The sequence below is a fragment of the Thermobia domestica genome, chromosome 8 (assembly GCF_964235325.1).
Source record: "Thermobia domestica chromosome 8, izTheDome1.hap1.1, whole genome shotgun sequence".
NCBI lineage: Eukaryota > Metazoa > Arthropoda > Insecta > Zygentoma > Lepismatidae > Thermobia > Thermobia domestica.
Genome location: NC_137461.1, coordinates 132,207,917 through 132,227,675, shown reverse-complemented (window position 1 = coordinate 132,227,675; position 19,759 = coordinate 132,207,917). Strand labels below are relative to the sequence as shown.

The following is a 19,759-nucleotide window of genomic DNA, read 5'->3' as shown; positions in this document are numbered from 1 at the left end:
CAGTAGTGTTTTCAATGCATTAATGGTACTTTTAGCAAAGTTTATGCAAAACAAATAACAAAGAATATATTGCTTGTGTGTATATTAAATCAAAATGGATATTCACAAAGAATTGTGTGTTCCGAGGCAATCTACATCATTGTACACAAAGTAAGAAATTCATTATTGGAAAGACAGCTCGACAGACTGCTTTATTATTACTTGTAAAATAAATCATTAAATCTTTGTCACGTAATCTTATAAATCTTTTCTTTTACATCAATAGCATCATTTATTATGTTTAGCATTCTTAAACGAAGTCAACCACATAAATTATTATGTCATTAAAAAAAGCATTCATGTTTCAATCAAGATTTACATTCTCTTCTACGACTATTGTCTGGTTTATATTTGACGTAGACGTACGGCCAAATTTTAACAAGCAGTTGGGGGAAAGTTATTTAATTACACAAACTTCTTAAAATCTTTTAATTTGCCATTGGATGTTATATGCTTAGGTAAAAGTATAAAAGAAAGTCACTTGATTAATTTGGTACTTTTGCATGATTAAATTCAGAACACTTTCTGGTAAGATTGCGAGCTTTTGCTTAGGGTTAATGGTGCTTGTCATGTTCTTCTGTTTCTTAAAAGAGTTGGATGGAATTTCTTTGAATTTTACTCTACATCTGAGAACTTACTTTACACATTTACAAATTTTAGAAACCTGGTAAAATTATCTACTAGAAATCTACTATACATACTGGAAACAATTAAATTTATTTATTCAACTCGTAAATGGTGAAGATATTTATAAAAGGTATATAGTGTAATACATATTTCGATTTTGAACTAAGTGCATATTAACATGTTGTGTATCATTATTGACAATTTAAAATGTACAAATATTATGGAAAGAACATTTTTAAAACATCGTTAAATTTCTCATGGGAAATTAAAATAAATTATGCATAACGTAATAACGATAATTTAGTTTTTAAAATTTATCTATTGTAATATTATTTATCATACACTTCAAATGCATTTAATGTAAAAAGAAGGTTATTTTTACAATGCTCCTTTCACAAGTTCCTATGGATGTAAGTGAAGCAACTACAGAATCGTCTGGAATGTGCCTTGTGGAATCTCTGCCACAAATTATCTTATTAGTTCGCAACAGTTTATAATCTGTATTTAAATATATTTTAGATAAATGTCACAGGTTAGAATTGTTTTGGTAATCACTACTAGTCTTCAAATTATCAAAAAATATGTGTTTCGGAACCATTGAATATACAAGGTGTTTCGAAATAACACCAGCAACGTTTAAGAGATGATTCCTGACACCAAAATAAAACGAAAAGTATAGACCAAGCTGGATGCACAAATGCTTCCTTTCGGAGTTATAGACTGCCGAAAACATGAAAAAATGAAATTTAAAGATCCATAGCTCCAATACTATGGGACCTACCGTAGTCGGTCGAGACTATTTAGTAGTATGTGCCCTATCCAAATATACATGTTTCAAAATCTTGCGGTACTTCCCCAACTTTTATAGAGATAGTTGGTAAGTACTTCAAGTTATATGTCCATAGCCAAACTGCCTACATAAAAATTGTTGCATAAGTACCTTATGAATCTGAAATATGTATTTTGGATAGTTCACACATTAGTTCCCAAATGAAATGTTGGTCCGACTACGGTAAGTCCCATAGTTTTGAAGCTAGAACCTTTAAAGTTCATTTTTTCATAGGCCCTATTTTCGGTAGCCTATAACTCCGAAAGGAAGGATTTGTGCACCCAAGTTAGTCTATATTTTTCGTCTTATCTTGGTGTCAGAAATCAACTCTCAAACGTTGACAGTGGTTTTGAAACACCCTGTATAATAATAGTTATATTACGATCTTTCCAGAGGACCGAGGTAGCTTTCACTTCTGGGCCAAGGGTCCCTGGTTCAATCCCGGTTCAAGCCAGGTGAATCTGTGGTGGAGAAACACCGTGTGCGTGGGTTTCGTCGGGGTTTTTCCGTTTCCTCCCACTTTCTTCATTCCATCATTTCTTATCATCACCGTCTCCTTTAGCCTAGCCGGCATGATCTTGGGACGTAAAACCCAGATTTCATTTCGTTTTCATAATCGTTCCATAAACCTCTGGCTTGTTATTTTACTATCTTTACAAATAAATTATTGTTGTGAGCTTTATTTTGTATAGTTTATTAGTTTTTTTTTACTCACTACTTTTGATATCTTGATGGATATCACAATAGAATCTATATTTTATATTAACAACAGGTATTATAACAACATATGATTACAATATTGTATGTCTTGTTTTTTGATCTAGTATACAGGATAACTAGCTAGTATAACTGCTTTTCTCTGATTGAAGCTATATGTTGGCTATAATATTGCTAATGCAAGAAAAAAGTAATAGGGTTATTTTCAGTTAACAACAATAATTTGAGGAATACTAGTAACAAATTTGGACCACTTTTGTCAATATCAATTCCAGTATTTCATTTTGTACCAGGCAGTCTTTAACCTAATTTTGTCTTTGGTTTGTATCCTATAATACATGTAACATGTGTTCGATTTTGAAAGGCGACAGGCTCGTATATTTTATGGTAGAATGGCATCTAAATAAGAAACAATTTGAAAGCAAATTATGGTGTTAATATGTTTCTATAATGTTTCCTACAAATAAAATGGATGCGTGTCTACAGTGAATGTTTATATTTTGTAGCAAATTCCATACTGTTTCGATATCAGTTCAATCGTAGATATTTTGGTAAGAATCATTCTAAATCTTTACGTTGGTGTTCAAATATACCTTAAACACTAACATACGACCTAAGTATGCTGCTAACAATAAGATGTTAATTGGGATTGTACAGTCGTCCATTTTTACTGAAATTATGAAGAAAATAAACAAGAGCCTTAATAATAAATATTAAGTTGCAATATTTAAGTTGTGTATAATAAATAGCGGGCAAATAATGAGTTGTTGTTAGTTGCTGGTCAGTTGTCCGTGCCGGTAGTTGTTAAATGGATTAATATTACTGTTTCGTGAAATTTATGATCTGTCTTAGGTTTCTCCATTCGTTGTCGATAATATAAGTCGCCAAGGCAATATATTATTAATTACAAAGAAACGAAAGATGATTATAGTAATAATGAAGTTGGTGACATGATCATCTCAAATTTCTTAACGAAGTTTGTTGATAGCAATTTACTTATAGTTAAACTTCACAATGAAACTATACTTTCAACATCACATACAAGTTGCTATAATCGACCACTATTCCATTCATCGGAGTTTCGATTATCTTAAGTTAATAGCTTGATGTATTTGATTTTAACACCAATTAACTTCTGTAATGTATCACTTCGTGCTTCATTACAAAAGTTTCTGGTTTCATGTATTTTGCTTTCATTAATGTGATGCCATGTTTAGTTTGCAATGACGGGAAAGAATGTAGACAGTTTGGTTTAAGGTCTAAGTCATATCTAAAACTATCATCGGAAAAGAAGAAGAAGAAGAAATATAATATATAGAAAAGAGGTTCGTTGACAAGATGAATAACTAGAAATGTGGATATATATATATATATATATATATATATATATATATATATATATATAGTTTCAACATTATACACAGTTGCGGAATTTATTCCGAAGTTGGGCGTCCGCTTTCGCCACGTTTTTTTTTTCTGTTATCTCCTTTCCACATTTTCTGCAACTTGTTCTTAGTTTCATTAATCTCTGCTCTTCACAAACTTTTAAAAGATTTTGCTCGCTATCAACGTATTGCTTCACAAATGTTAAAACTGTTTGTGTTCATTCGCCATGTTGATAACATAAATGCTTATTCTTTTCCCACAATGCAACTGTTTGGTTACCTTGCGCCAAGTAGTTCCCTCCGCTCGCCGTATAGTCCCATGTTTATAACCGCTTATATATAACAAATAAACATATTTTTCGAGACCGTTATATATTATCAATCACACAAACGATCACATTATCCATATCTTTCCTGTAAATTAAAAAAATTTGCTGGAAACGGACGCCCAACTTTGGAACTTAACCCCACAGTTGCAATTGTACTTGTTCAAAATAGATAGAAAAAATAATATATACAACCTAACTATTGTAAGTAAGTTATTGTCAAAACAAGACATTGCAACTTATAAAATTTTACTTACATCTGTAAATTCGGCAATTTATTACAATGTGCCACGGTGTAAAGATGAGCTTCTAATTACAGAATTCGAATCCATTTGAACCCTCAACAATTTTACTTGCCGATGTACCTCAATATGTGAAATTTCAAAATCAATTATACATATGTCGTCAAAAGTCTTGTGTTTATTTCTGAATCTATATTCCTGATCAGCGTTTGCCCCAGCTTATCTTCAGCCTATACCAGCTCGGAGGTTGTAGTTCGGAAGATAGCAGAAATATACCATCATTTCCTGTAAAGAACGTAAAGAATTATATGGAATAAAATAATGAAATGAATATAAATAATTTGAACATAAAATATAGAAGATATGATTATGAATGAACTAACTAGCCAAATGAAGAGATAACTAAAAATTAAGTTAGATAATAATATATAGAGGTATTTCCAGCGTAGCTTAATTTCATATCTAGTACTAGCTTAGATTAAATTATCTTCTTAAACTTCTGTCAGGGGTCATTCCATATCAAATCACCTAGAGCACTGTGCTTCAATGTCTCAGATTCTCCTCAAAATTGTTTCATACATAAATACCAATGAAATTATGCTAAATTATTTTTTTCCGATTTTTTGGATGAGAAATGGGCTGGGGAGAAATTTTTGAAAAATGTGAATTTTGCTTCAATTTGGCACTCAGCATCATGGAACTAAATTACCATAACTTCCTTGTTTTTGAAGTTATTGGGCTCATACAGGTGCCAAATGAAAGTTTGATTCTTGCTCTTTCAGTAGATCTTAAGTAACCTTGCAAAACGTTACACTGTCAAACATTAAGGGGCATAGAAATCAAATTTAAGGGATTTTACAAATTGTGCCGTTGCTCAAAAGACAATTATGAAACTTTTGAAACTTTTTAATACATTCATCTTAACACATACATGGTATGGTTAAAACATCAAGAGGGTGTTTTTTGTAATTATTATTTTTTATGTACAGAAATATACAATTTTAAGTGTTATTACAAATTGTGTCATTGCTCGTAAGTTACAACTATGAAACTTTTGAAAGTTTTTAAATAGAATCATCTTAGCACATGCATGATATGGTTAAAAAATAAAAAGGGTGTTTTTGGTATTTTTTTAATTATTATTTTTTTGGTATTTTACATGTATGGAAATATACAGTTTTAAGTATTGTTACAAATTGTGTCATTGCTCTAAATTACAACTATGAAACTTTTGAAACTTACTGTTACGTTTCTGTAATATATTTCTGTTACCTAACCTTACTACCTTATAGTAATGAAGTTTCTCGTATTTAAATTCTAAGTATTAATATATTTATGTGTTTAGTGAATGCTTATTTATACATTTTTTTTGACGCTATTATACTATTGATTCGAAGGCGAGGATATCTTCATCACCGAACTTGGAGATATAGTGTTGTCAGATGTGAATATTTATACGGCGACCTTGCGAATTGTGGCTTTACGTAATGTGATTTAATTAAGCATTTTTGTATAAGACCATGCCATAGGTCATATGAGCTTCGAACAGGTTTCAGCGATGGGCTGCCGACCTCGTTATTCACTTGGACCTAGCCATATGGTAAGTGAAGAAGGGGACCGCTCACTTCCATAGTTAAAAAATCAAATGGGTAATTAGCAACAAAATTTCATCTTTTGATTTTCAACTAACTGGCACTGAACAGGAAATCACAATTGGTCAACAATAATTACCTTCAACTCATAACTTTACAACTCAACATTTACTGTTCCAAGAACTTTTGTAGTGTTTTCATTTATGTATTCTTATATAAATATTTTTCTTCACCATATCTGTAGTTCTAATTAATTACTTTATTGTTCCAGATTGACGGTATTCAGCATGCATCTACTTTATATTACTGTGGCACTTGTAGTAAATAGTATTTATGCAGAGAAAACCGGAAGTATATTTTCTATCCTAAATGTTAAAAGTAATGATGGGAACTTGTGTGTGAGAAACTTCATTGATCTTTATCTAAACTCTGAAGTAAGAAATTTGGTTATTTTTTCAACAGATCCTGTCTGGATGAGAATGAGTGATTTCGCTGATTTAAATCACTGGTTTGTTCCGTTCGTTGTGGTTGCTATGAATAGCGTTTACATAGAAGAGAGATATAAAAGAATCATGTCAGAATCCAATGTTATATTACTATCATCATCACGGTTCATCGAGAGTACTAATATTAGTGAAGTTTTTGCAGAGCTAAATTTGTGGAATCCTAACCTAAGCTTTATAATTTTCATTCGCTCTTCTGAGAACATAATTAAGTATATTTCTACAGCGTTAATACGCAAGGTGTTTAAGGTTGTGATAATCATTAATGCAGATGGAAAATCATTGCTTTATACACGCAATGCATATTCGTATAATAAGTGTGACTTAGCGTTAAATTTAATTACGCTCAACGACTGTAATGAACTTCAAAATTGGTGTAAGAACATTGCTTCTTACACCAAAAGACCTAAAAATTTACATTTATGTCCTTTGCGAGCTACAAGTACTAACAATCCACCATTTACAATATTACGTAATAAAAGTCACGTAGTTGAGATAAGTGGAATAGAGGGTAAAATTCTCAAAACAATTGCAGCCAAAATGAATTTTACTTTGGTTGTGTCAACTCCGAAAGACGGAAAGATATTTGGAGCCAATTTAAAGAATGGGTCTTTTACAGGTGTTCTTGGAGATATCGTACATGAAAGGTCAGATATAGGAGTTGGTGGACTAATACCAACCATTGCAAGATTTAAACATACTAAATTCAGTTTCAACTTTATTCCCCGTCGATTGATATGGGTAGTCCCTAAAGCATTTCGAATTCCTGCCTGGCAAAATATATTTTTACCCTTCAATTTTACTTCATGGGTGTTTATATTTACAACTGGCTTAGCTTATAATATACTTTTTATTGTGTTCACGAAACTAAAAGCACTACAGGAGAAAAAGGACATAATATTTCTCCGAAATACTACTTTGCAGTTACTAGCATGTTCCCTTCACTTGTCTGTTTCACGTCAACCACAAGGAAATTTTCTTCGAATACTTTTTCTGTTGTGGGTCTTATATTCTTTGATTATTTCTGCTACTTATGAAAGTTCTTTGGTCGGATTTCTAAGCGTTCCATCATTCCAGTCAGACATTGAAGATGTAACGGAAGTTATCCAATCAGGATTTACTGTAGGCGGTACCAGACAGGCCAGATCGTTTTTTCAAACACAAAACGACCCAATCTCAAACTATATTTTCGATAATTTTGTCGTTCTTGTCTCTCCACGGGAAGGCATTAAGCGTACAGCTACTAAAAGAGATTTTGCTATTGTAACCGAGAAGACGTCTACAAATTTTTTCGTAATGAAAAACTATAAAGATAGTGATGGTGTGCCATTGGTTCATTACTTGGAGAAACCTGTTGTTCATTTTTATGCTGTATTTTTATTACCAAAACAATCTGTGTTTCAAGAAGAATTTTATTCATATTCTAAATTATTACTTGAAGCTGGATTGACTTCAAAGTGGCAACGCAATTATCTTGAAGAATTTCGGCGTCTCGAAAAGAAAAGTAGCAATATGGTGGTTATTTCATTGAAACATTTGACTGGCGCTTTCTTTATTTTGATTATTGGACAGTTGGTAAGCGTTATTGTTAATATTGTAGAATGTTTATTATATAAATACAAATATAACTGAATTCTATTAAGCTTAGAAAAATTAAGCTTAGATGGTGTTCGTTGTTTTACCCATGTTATTTGATTTAAATCCAACTAAAATTTAGTTAAAATATTACGACAGGTACAAAGTGTTGTTATTACCCAGCATTTGAGATACTACACTTTCGTAACAAGAAACGTATGACATATGACAATATATTACATAGTTATTTAATTCAAATCCAATTAATTTTAAAATATGTAGGAAGTAAAAACCGAAAGTTAGTTGAAGTTTCCAGTAACTGAGATTATTTCCATAAGCATCGTAATTGAAAATATAATCGAAGTATAGTATTAACAAAATGATTCTTTAACGTAAAATTAATAATTAGGTTACTGTTAAAGAACAGGTAAAGATTATAAACATATTTTTAAATAGCTTGGGTTGTTTATATATTAAATTATGCTTCAATTGATATTTTCTAATAAAAAGCTAAATATTCTCGTACATCCTTATTTTGGCACGTCAGGCTGAAACTTCCAAACCCAAAGGATGCTTTGACGGTGGTAATCATCAGTAATTATGCACGCAGAGAAAGAATCTTTGGGGCCTAATGAGGGGTTGCCATTTTTCATGCCATTTTCACTACAAGGAAATTTTCAAAGAATCCAATCCGTGAATGAATCCGAAGTTGAAATATCCACTCAATTCTTACTTAATTGTAATAGAAACCTTCTGAATGAAGTGTATTTAAAACGAATTTCATGCTGTTGAACTTTCCCTTTCAACTGACTCAGTGATTAAAATACGTATATAAAATGGCAATAATGGTAAGAAATGCAAAATCGGATTCATAACCTTTCACTTGCTTTTGATCAACAGTAGTAATACCATGCGGAGTTCTCAGCGCTGAATGACGTCACTCAGCGCTGAGAACTCCGCATGGTATTACTACTGTTGATAGTATAGTGGCGTCCATCCAGCGTCATGGCAATTGGGGAACTATTTGAAAGAAGGAAATATCGAACTTCCGTCTAGAAATCCAGCATTAACGGCGAGAAGAACAAAGTACTGACTATACATAATCGCAAAGACATGAATGTCACAAGCAGCCTGTAGGTCCTGGCCCTCTAAAACGTTGTTGCGGAAGGAGTTCAGTACCCTCTAGGTGAGCTGAAATCAATTGTGCGGGTACAGCAGAGGCTGCTCTGAGAAAAAACGAGACGGAATATAAAAGTATTTTCTAAACGTTTATACCTAGGTAAATAATTAATAAGTTGATACTAATAATCAGGCTTAAATTAACAACTGAAGATAAAAGTTAAGAACAGACTAACGGTTGAGCTTTTCTCATCAGACAAGTTGAAACTAATGTCAAGGTCTTATTTTGGCAAAAGTAACTAAGAAACTCACAAAGAAGAGATAAGGATTGGCATGTACCAATGTTTTAACAATTCTAGCCATAGAATTTGAATTATATGTGAGTAAGGACTATTTTGTAGGGATTACTTTTCTGCAACTTATAATATACTGCTGGTATAATGGTGTTTACCTCCACAGCTGTAGTTTAGCTTCGTTCAGGTTTATTCAAGGTTTCATAATCAGTAATATTCATCATCATAAGTATTCTGCCATTATTGGCAGGTTTCTGCCGCAACTGACAAACTTCTGTCTCCACGGTCTCCATCTTGATGTACGGTTTTTCTGTTTTGATATCGTCAACTGCAGCCTTCCTCGCACCTTTCCTCTCTTTCCTGTCACTATACCCTCTAGCTCATCCCTCATGATCCAGTTCTTTCTCAGTCAATGTTCCAACCAATTTCTCTTCCTCTTTTCAATTATGTCTAAAATTGTTCTTTTTCTCCCCTACCAGTTAACAACACCCTCTTGTTAGGTTTGCGCTCGACAATCAAATTCTCTCCATTCTTCTTCACTCCTACATTTTGAAAGCTTCCAGTCCTTTTTCATCGTTTTAGCATAATGTCCATGTTTGGGCCCCAAAGAGGATAATATTTCACACGAAGCATTTTATGCCTTTTCCTCAGCTCTTTATTCAAAGCCGCACAGAGTAGATTTTTCTTCCTTCTAAATACATCTTTTCTCATTCCTATTCTTGCTTTTCTTTTTCACGTTCACACTTTGTATCATCACTAATAACACTATCCAGGAATCGAAAAGTAGTCATTTGTTCTATTTTCTTTCCTTCTACTTCAATATTTGACACCAGCCGCTTCGTTTCTATCACCTAGGGCCGCGGTGGCTCAGTTGTAGAGCGTTCACCTCTGGTACATGGGTTCCTGGTGCGATTCCAGCTAGCGTCAAGTGAACTTTCTGGTGGACAAATACCATGTGTGTTTGCCTCCGTTTCCTCCCACTTTCTTCATGCCACCATTTCATTCATTTCTCATCATCACCGTCTCCTTTAGCCTAGCCGGCATAATCGTGGGACGTAAAACTTAACGACTTCATTTCATTTTGTTCGTATCACCATCACTTTTATCTTTCAATATTTTTTTCATTCCAATTTTTTTTCACAGCCCTTCCTCAAGTTTTCCATAATCTTATTTATTTTTTCAGAAGCCGCTACAACCGCCACATCAGCTGCACAGCATATATACCTAACATTCTATCTCCTGCCGAAATAACGTTTTCATTATGTAGGGTCTTTTCTACTATCTCTTTTAAATAATTAATAAATTATGTTGGCGAGAGAAAACATCCCTTCCAATTGCACTTTCCTTTGATTTTTCCGCTATTCTAACACTTATTTGTTGGTTCATATATAAATTTCTCATGAGTCTTCAATCATCCCGTTGCAGCCCAATCTTTTTTCTAGAACTCGCAATAATAACTCCCAATTCAAGCAGCCAGTAGCCTTGTCTAGGTCTATAAATACAAATACACTCTTTGCCTTTTTCTATAAACCTTTCATCAATTGCCCTTAATAAGTCAGTTGCATTAGTGATCAATAAACGAGTCTAGCCCATCAGTCTTGAAACTGGCCATTCAAATTGATTTAATAGGTTTAGAGAAATGTAGATGCTTTTCATCTTGTTGAAACTAAACAATATGTAAAATATTCATAAACTTCTTAGTTCAAATATTAGAAACATTAACACGTTTAGGAACATTTAATCAGTATAATTACCGTATATATTCTTCAAATAATAAGTGTCTCGGTAAGATAGTAAGATAACACAAGAAGATCGCAAAACACATGTTCCCTTTCAAATGCATCATTTAAAAGTTTTAAGCTAATACTTAAAATACTTAGTACTCTTTAAATATGAAAATTTCCTTTTGTATTCTCTTTTCACATCTGTAGGTGTCTAAAATACAGCAAACCACATTAACACTATTCTTTCTTTCTTTTCTGAGCATTTCTTTTCATTCTGTAACTTATATTCTGTAAAAAAAAAAAAAAAAAAAAGTGTACAAGGTAATTACAGTATTGCCAAATACAAAAATTGTAAGAGTCTAAGCTTCTCGAACATTCTGTATAATAGACTTGAAACACGAAATATTGAAGTTAAGATTAAAAACAAATTTAAAAAAAAAAAAGACAATGCAAGTTTATTATATTGACTATCTACCTTTTATGTATATTTTCACAAGATTTCGCTGAAAATTAAGAAAATAGTAGCAAATATAAAGGTTTTTTGACCGCGTTGTCATAAATATTATAATACAGTTTGTTACGTAGGAAATAAAATAATTGATTTTTGTTAGTGTTACACTACATAAATTGTAGTCACCTAGCGCTGCAAATTGTCTTGAACTTTGGGGAGGGGGGGGGCGTGTAAGACTGTTCTCATAATTTTTTTAAAGCGATGTTCAAAATATTTATGAAGTTGAAAAACAATGCTGTGGAGGATCAGGGGAGAAGAGTTGTCTTCACCACTGGGAGGCGGGAAGATTTCACGCTTATTCTGAAGGGGGAGATGAGATTCATATTAGAGTAGATAAATCTGATTTCTGAGGTGAACCTGTTGTATATTTATATATCAGCTGATGTAGATGGTACATATCAGTATTACAAATAAGTGCAGTGAATACATTCTGAAATCTGAATAATGTATATTTATAATTGGTATATTTCTACTTAAGCATCCACAATAATCTTCATCTACAATAGATGAAAATCACATTTCAAATTGGATTATTGGAAGAGACAGTCCCCCCAAGTTCCAGGTTTATGGCAGTACATGTCCCCCTCATGCCCCGGGGATTTGAGTCAGTGTAGTCATCAAACGTGTTGCCATCTAAAGCAATTCGTGCCAATTTCTAACTCATTGTACACCAGAACAAAATAAGAACCACCATTAATTGCTGTTTAAACAGTATTTATTATTTTCTTTCTGTCCAAAACTAACCTTTAATTGCTATTTGAACAGTATTTATTATTTTGTTTCTGTCAAAGACTGACCTTTAATTGCTATTTAAAATGTATTTATAACGTTTTTATTATGCCTAATGTATTGTTTTAGAGGTTTCTGTATATCATAGTGACCAGAAACCTGTACTCCATAATATTTCACAAGTTTGTGTAGTAGGTTTACTACTATGTTAAGTTTGCTTCGGATTGGATGATTTCAGTTGATATTTTGTCTTTCCTTTGTTTTCGATAATGTAACTCAAAATTTAACCTCCGACAATTTCCGGAACCAAAAGCTATATGCAACATAGTATTTTACACGTTTATATAGCAGGTCCTGAACATCATGCCAAGTTTGATTCAGATCGGATGGGTTCGACGTACATTTTGTTTTCGAAAAAAAAGTATATGACTCAAAATGTTACCGCCCATAACTCGGGGACCTAGAGCATGCACAACATAATACTTCCAGCTCTTTTATAGCAGCTCAAGGTCTACCGTCGTGCCAAGTTTAATCCCGATCGGATGAATTTGATTGAACTTGTATGATATATAGTAGCGTCCTTGATTTTTTCATGGAAAATTCAAGTTAAGGACCAAAAGTATGTAATACCAAAAATAATATTTTAGAATATTACAATGAGGAAATAAGGTAGAGTCATGTACAAAATGATTATCGAATATCTATAAACATTGTTGGATGCAAATGCAATTGCTAATTTCCTACAATTGTTCTATCGAATCATCCATATAGAAAAGTAGTGAGCGGAAAAGGATTCTGTAATGTGCACTTATTCTAAAACTTAAATGAATCACGTGTACAATAGCTGACTTACATTAATAACAACGTTGCGTACACGAAGAAAGATACCTTTCTATCAAATTGAAATTAAGCGCTGAGGAATTTAGCTTGATAACGATTTTGCCCAGTATTTCTTATAATGTCAGTATGTGTATAATCAGCAAAGACTGGTAAATTTCATGTCAAAAGAGCAGTAAATAAGAACAATATAACGAAAAACACTTTCTTATCCATTTAGCAACATTTTGTTTTATTCATTCTAATTTTCGTATTTATAATTATTTTCCTATGAAATTTACCACAAATATACATCTCCTGATTATACACATAGTAACAGTTTTAAAAGTACCCTGCAGAATCATTATCAAATTATATTCCCACAACAAGACAGTAATAGGGTAAATGTGCCAGTCCTCTACCACCTAACTCATTTTCTTATGGTCCTTAATCGTTTTTCACTCAATGGAACAACTTAGGAGGATGCAAGTAGCTCACATGTGTTCCTAAAATTATATTTTATCTATACTTTATCCAAAACTGAGATAACTTATACCATTTATGTAATATTAGTCGGAGAAACACCAATAACTGATTTCTTTTAGTGTTCGACCATTTTTCGTTAATGTTCGACCGCCTATTGTTTAGTCATCGACCACTACTCGGTTAATGTGCTTTTAATTACATTATGAAGGCTAAAGCATAACTTTACCAAACTAATAGCATCTGTAGATGTTACATCATTAGTTTTTCAGGTATCACTTCGCAGTTTCGCACAATAGTCGCTGAGAATAAGTAATTTTGTGATAGTTTTGTCAAGAAAGGGACCACCAAATTCATTTAAGGTTCAGTGAAATGCAGCACCAAACATGCTTCGTCTTCTCTGGATTAAAGGGGTATAAACCCCATCTTCTAAATTCGTTTTTAGTTACTAATTATGTTGCTACCTTGTATATCACTCTTTTAATTAGTGGTGTAGAAATAACATTTTACTCAGTTTCCATGTAGAACTCTCGAAAACGATTTGAACACTAATACGTCGCAGGGTTGAAGAATATGTGTGTTGTTTTGTGGAAGGCAGTAGAGTACTATAGCATGGCTGGAACAAAATTCGCTGACTTCCATTGCCAAGTGAGTCTTGTGGCCGTCGATTAGCAGAAGGACTGGTTTCTTAATAGAGGGATCATTCACCCATTTCAGGAAGCGTTTGCTATCCATTCGTAGTGTTTCACTTCGCATCCAGACGCTATCTCACCTGACCGGCCTACGAAAATTTCTCAAGAAACTGCACTGATGACGTCCTTTGGAAGATGTCTTACATACAGATATACGACCATCGGGGATACAATTTCTTCTGCTGAGGAAAAAGTGCAAAGCAGATTTAATGTTTCTTTCTCGTTGCCCTTCACCTCGTACATATTTTTCCACGCTTTGGACACAACGCCTTTCCTGATTTGTGATACAATTGAAAGCTGGATTCATCAGCATTAAATATTCGCTCAGAATCATTTAGAATATCCCGTTCATTTAGAATATTTAGATTGTCCCGTTCGTTTCAAGTATTTCTCAAGGTCCTAAAACCACAAGCGAATGTTTCCCTCGGTTACAGTGTATCGCGCTTTGTTCAAAGTTTAGGGACACGATTTGTGGATGTCTCCTCAAGTAAGTGTAGTACCAGGTTTCACCAGCTCGATTGTCTTTGAACGGCGTTTTACGTTTTTCTGAATCGACAATTTTTTTAACACTGTTCAGAAGATCGTATTTCTTCTGTAGAAAGCCCTTTTGCTCATATTAAGGAGCCAGTTTGCTAATTCCTCTTCTTCTTTCTGTGTTAGGTATGGTTCTGGATCTATGTTTCGCTTTTTGGGACTGACCATGAAATTTATTCATCAGCGTTACCCGAGGAATTCAGAAGATTACTGATGCCTTTCGTATGGAGCGCGTTTTTTTTTTTTTTTTTTTTTTGTTTTTTTTTTTTTTTTTTGTTTTTTTTTTCGACAAGCCTCCAGAGCTTTTTGTAGATCCTCGTTTGAATAAGGTGGCAGTTTAAACTTAGGCCTACTCACTCAATATCTCTGAAAGAAACAAAAATTCTTAAGGACATGCAAGGAAAACAAATGTATTCCAGACGTAAGCTGATAGTAGCTAACAATATTTGAATGCGTTCCACGACGAATAGAAGCGAGAATAGTGTAGTTCAGTATTGAACGAATTAGACCAAATATAATAAATTTATTGTTCAAATTAAATGTCATATCCTAACAGTGTCGTTAATGATCCTTGAAAATGTTCGGAAACTACATGAATATTCAGTTATTTGAATTTGAATTTATTTTATGGCCTTTAGGCATCTACGGTTCCGACCGGGGGAGAGAATGTTGGAAGTTAGACGGCCCGGGCCTATTTTGAAGGTACCATCCCAGCATTTGCCTGGTGTGACTGAGGAAAAACCCGAAAGAACTCAGTCAAGATAGTCGACCGCTGGGATCGAACCGAGGACCTTCCGAATGCTAAACCAACGCTTTACTATTTTTTTTCAAAGTTCGTCTCAGCCGAGACATTAAGCCTGAATGCTCCTCGAGCCAATTGGAGGTAATCCAATCCTGACAGGGACACGAACACAGAAATATCGAGGACAATTAAAAATACCCTTGCTCTTGAGAGGGATTCGAATCCTCAATGGATTGCCTCTTCACCATTACCACTGAGCCACGGCCATTCGGTGAATATTCATGTATTAACGGTAAGACTCAGCAGATGATTATACAAATGTAAATTGATCACTGAATTACTGTTTGAATCAAGAAATTCTGCGAGAAAATACAAACGCAAAGCATGGTCGGACATTGAGGAAGAAACAGCTAATCTTCGACCAGTACAAATGTATTACGAAAAGTAGTGGTCGAACACTAGTAAATGTTTTCGTATTCCATTATAACTTCAGAATTGGTAACTAGGTACTCATTTCATGTAGATGAATCGAAAGTTAGTCGTTATTGATATTTCTACAATTTTTCAGTGCTCGACCACCCTGTGGTCGAACACTAGTTAACAAAGAATATTTCATAAGTAATTGTCCGACCACTACATTTTATTGATTTCTTCCTCATACCTTACAGTTATCACTAAAATTTAATTACTAAAATGTGCTCTACAGTTCCATGTAACAGAATAATATGTGCATTTCTTACCTGGTGAGATAAAACTATGGAAAAGCACGAAAAACAGGGCGCTGTCGTTCCCATTTGCAACAGATTAAAGTTGTCGAAAACTCAGTGCGTCTTCCGTAGGTATATATTTAATTGGCTATTACCGAATGCATGTGCAATATATTTTGACAGTATCTTTGTGATTGGTTCAAAATAAGCTGCAATTCAATTATAACGAAAAAGCATGCTTTTTTATCGGAAAATAAACCTAATATTTGGTTTTAAAGTGAAAAGTGGTCGGCAACTAGGGGGTGGTCGAAGACTGGCACAACTACCCTACATATGCGACAATCATTTTGGACGGACATGAACGTTCATAGAAAGGGGTGTGACGATTGTCACAACTGAAAACCAAGACAAAATATGAACCGACGGAACACCAGAACAGGAGCCTTCAAACCGGGATTTCTGTATTAAAACAGGACGCATGGCAACTATATCTTAACAAATCTTCGAAAATTCGCATTGATCAACTAAAATGTCGTTTAATTGTGAATTTTGGTTCTGCCATCAATGAAGTCAATTTGCACTATAACAGGAAAACATTATAACGCTTTTAATACGTTTTAAGTAAATAGAATTTGTTAGAAATGGAACCAATATGAAAGAAAAATAACCGGAACTGTTTAGTTAGGAGTACTGAGACAATTTTTAGTCAGTCGTTCTTTTAAAACTTCGCTTTCAGCACAGATGCCAAAATGTTTATTTTTAGCATATGCGAATGCAGCCAAACTTGCTCGTTAAACGTGTAGATGTTGCTGCTACTGCGACGTGTGAATGTATACAGTTTACGCATATGTAAGCAAGTAAGTATATATGTGTGTGAAAGGACGTTCGGAGCGCACGATTGTACCCAAAGACCTCTCCTGTCTGTCGCCCGACCTCCATATTATACGCTTAGCGCACGCAACACATCAACTTGTCGAAGGTCTTTGCTCTTTTTGAATACTGTATGTTAAAGGCGGGAAGTTGTTAAACTAGAAAGAAAATATAACTATTGTTGTATTAAAACAAATTAACAGTTGCTTTGTTTTCGCACTGAGACAATGACCGACCACAATTTTTCGCCTGCTTTTACAGGAACGAAATGGTTGAGCCAAATAACAGGAAACGTTTGATAACAAAAGAATTACTTATATTCAGCATACAATAACAAATTATAGTATTCGTTTTCGATAGGGGGCGCGGTGGCTCAGTGGTAGAGCGTTCATCTCTGGTGCCTGGGGTCCTGGGTTCGATCCCAGCCCCCGCCAAGTGAACTTTGTGGTGGACAAACACCGTGCTCGTGGGTTTTCTCGGGGTTCTGCCGTTTCCTCCCACTTTCTTCATTCCACCATTTCACTCGTCTCTCATCATCACCGTCTCCTTTAGCCTAACCGGCATAACCGTGGGACGTAAAACTCAAAGATTTCATTTCATTTTTTTTTTTTTTTTTCGTTTTCGATACAAATTTTGTTTTGTATTTTGTACCATACATGCATACATTTTACTTGTTTAGTATTCTCTTTCCTGTAGGATAAAGGTTTGTCGTTAGCCAACGGATAAGAGACTAAAAAGAAATTTCTAACCTAGTTTAAGCCACACTTTGAATATTAATTCCATTACCTGAATAGTTTCGAACTTTCTTCTTCTTCTATAACGCGTTTACGAATCTTAAACATTGTTGGATGCAAATGTAATTGCTAATTTCGCACAATTGTTCAATCGAATCACACATATAGAAAATTAGTGAGCGGAAAAGGATTCTGTAATGTGCATTTACTCTAAAATTTAAATGAGTCAGAGGTGTAGCTGACTTACATTAATGACAACGTTACGTACGCGAAGAAAGATACCTTTCTATGAAATTAAGCGCTGAGGATGAAAAATGGTATTAAGGTTGAATAAGTTAGAATAAGTGAGTAATGTGCGAGCTGTGTTGGCAGAAATTACTGTCTAAGCTAACAGGTTTCAGATTTATGAAAAGTGGTATGCCAGGTAGAAATTTGCAGAGAGGGGATAGAAATAAAAACAAGTGTAACTAGTGTGCCATGTAATGAAATAACAGGCAGAATCCACAACGACGTACCGTATTTGTAACGTAGTGCCTTACACAGAGTAGACTACAAATTACTAGGTCACACGGGCTAATAATAAACGTACCTACAGAAGATATTCAAAGTGCTGTTCTCCCACATCTATCCAACGTGCTAATCGTGAATTTCAAATGCATTCCATCACTCCCGGAGTGTTGCGTAACTGTTGACACGCATTTTCAATGCGGTTTTGTAAATCGGCAAGTTCTCTTCCCTAAGTGTGAAGTTCCTTTCCCCCCACATTCGAAGCTGTCTATCTTCGCCCCTGTCCACTTCCGGACTATATGTCATATAACTTTTTTTTCTTGTTTTGATGACAGGAATCTGTGGTTTCATTTTTCGTCATTACTTTTGTTACACTCTGTATACTAAACTTCATCTTTCTAACCTTCAGAGATTCTGAGATATAGGCATTTTATATAATAATTGGCACCTCAGTTTCCCATTTCCTCGTCGAATTTCCAAAAAATCTTTCCTTAGTGGTACCTTACCTCACAAATCCTATGAAGTGTCCAAATTTCAAGTTTTTAGCTTAATATGTTTGGGTTAGGCATTGGTCAATCAGTCAGGTCTTCTTTTATATAGAGAGAGATTTGGATGTTTGATTAAAAAACAATAGTGGATTGTTTTGCAAGTGAACCTGGAAATAATATTAATGTAGTACAATTCTTGAGCATGATAAAACAAAAATAAGAAAAATTTAACAATCGTTGATTATAATAATAAAGAAGTAGTCGCTGAGACGTGATGGCTCAGTGATAGAGTGCTTACCTCTGATGCATGGAGTCCATGGTTCGATCGCCGACCAAGTAAGTTCGTGGTGGATAACATCGTGTCCGTGGGTTTTCTAGTACTCCTGTTTTCTCCCAGAATTCCATTTCACCAATTCTTCCATCATCATTCACTTCCCTTAATCATCCGTCTCCCTTAGCCTAAAGGGCACAAACGAGGGACGTTAAACCGAAAGATTTCATTTAATTTTTCCCAAGCATCAGTACCGTCGCACGCCACTAGAAGAGCTAAAACAAAATGGTGCAGGCCATTAATAAAGTGGAGTTTCGTCCAGTAATTGTTCTCTGTATTTGAAGGTGAATAACGCTGCACCAATTCACGCTCAGGTTGGTGAAAGTACATGGAAACAATGCACCATCATATGACACAGTGATTACGTGTTGTAGATGCTTCCAATGTGGTCAGACAAGTCTGAATGACAAAGAACTAAGTGGCAGACCATGCCGATTCTCTGCCGAGAATCGTAAGAGAAGGCCTTGTGCTCGCAGATCGGCGTATCACAATCAAGGCGATTGTGGAAAAAGTGAAAATCAGTGATGGATCATTTTGCACATGACAAAGGTCCGTTGGATTCTGGACTGCTCAAACTCATTCGAAAAGCTCGCCTAACCGAGGCAGCGGCAGAAACGTTGCAGCTGTGTCAGGCCAATCCAGAT

At 34.4% G+C, this 19,759-nt stretch overlaps 1 protein-coding gene across 1 annotated transcript in view; it reads left to right on the top strand.

Annotated features, from left to right (window-relative positions):
- The window catches only part of LOC145692307 (putative glutamate receptor), a 65,396-nt gene extending 45,928 nt beyond the window's left edge, over positions 1–19,468 (top strand). The window contains exons 3-4 of the mRNA XM_081767604.1: positions 6,220–7,835; positions 19,400–19,468. Of these exons, the coding sequence (XP_081623730.1) occupies positions 6,220–7,835; positions 19,400–19,468 (1,685 nt within the window). The remainder of the gene's footprint in view (positions 1–6,219; positions 7,836–19,399) is intronic.
- Positions 19,469–19,759: the final 291 nt, after the last annotated feature.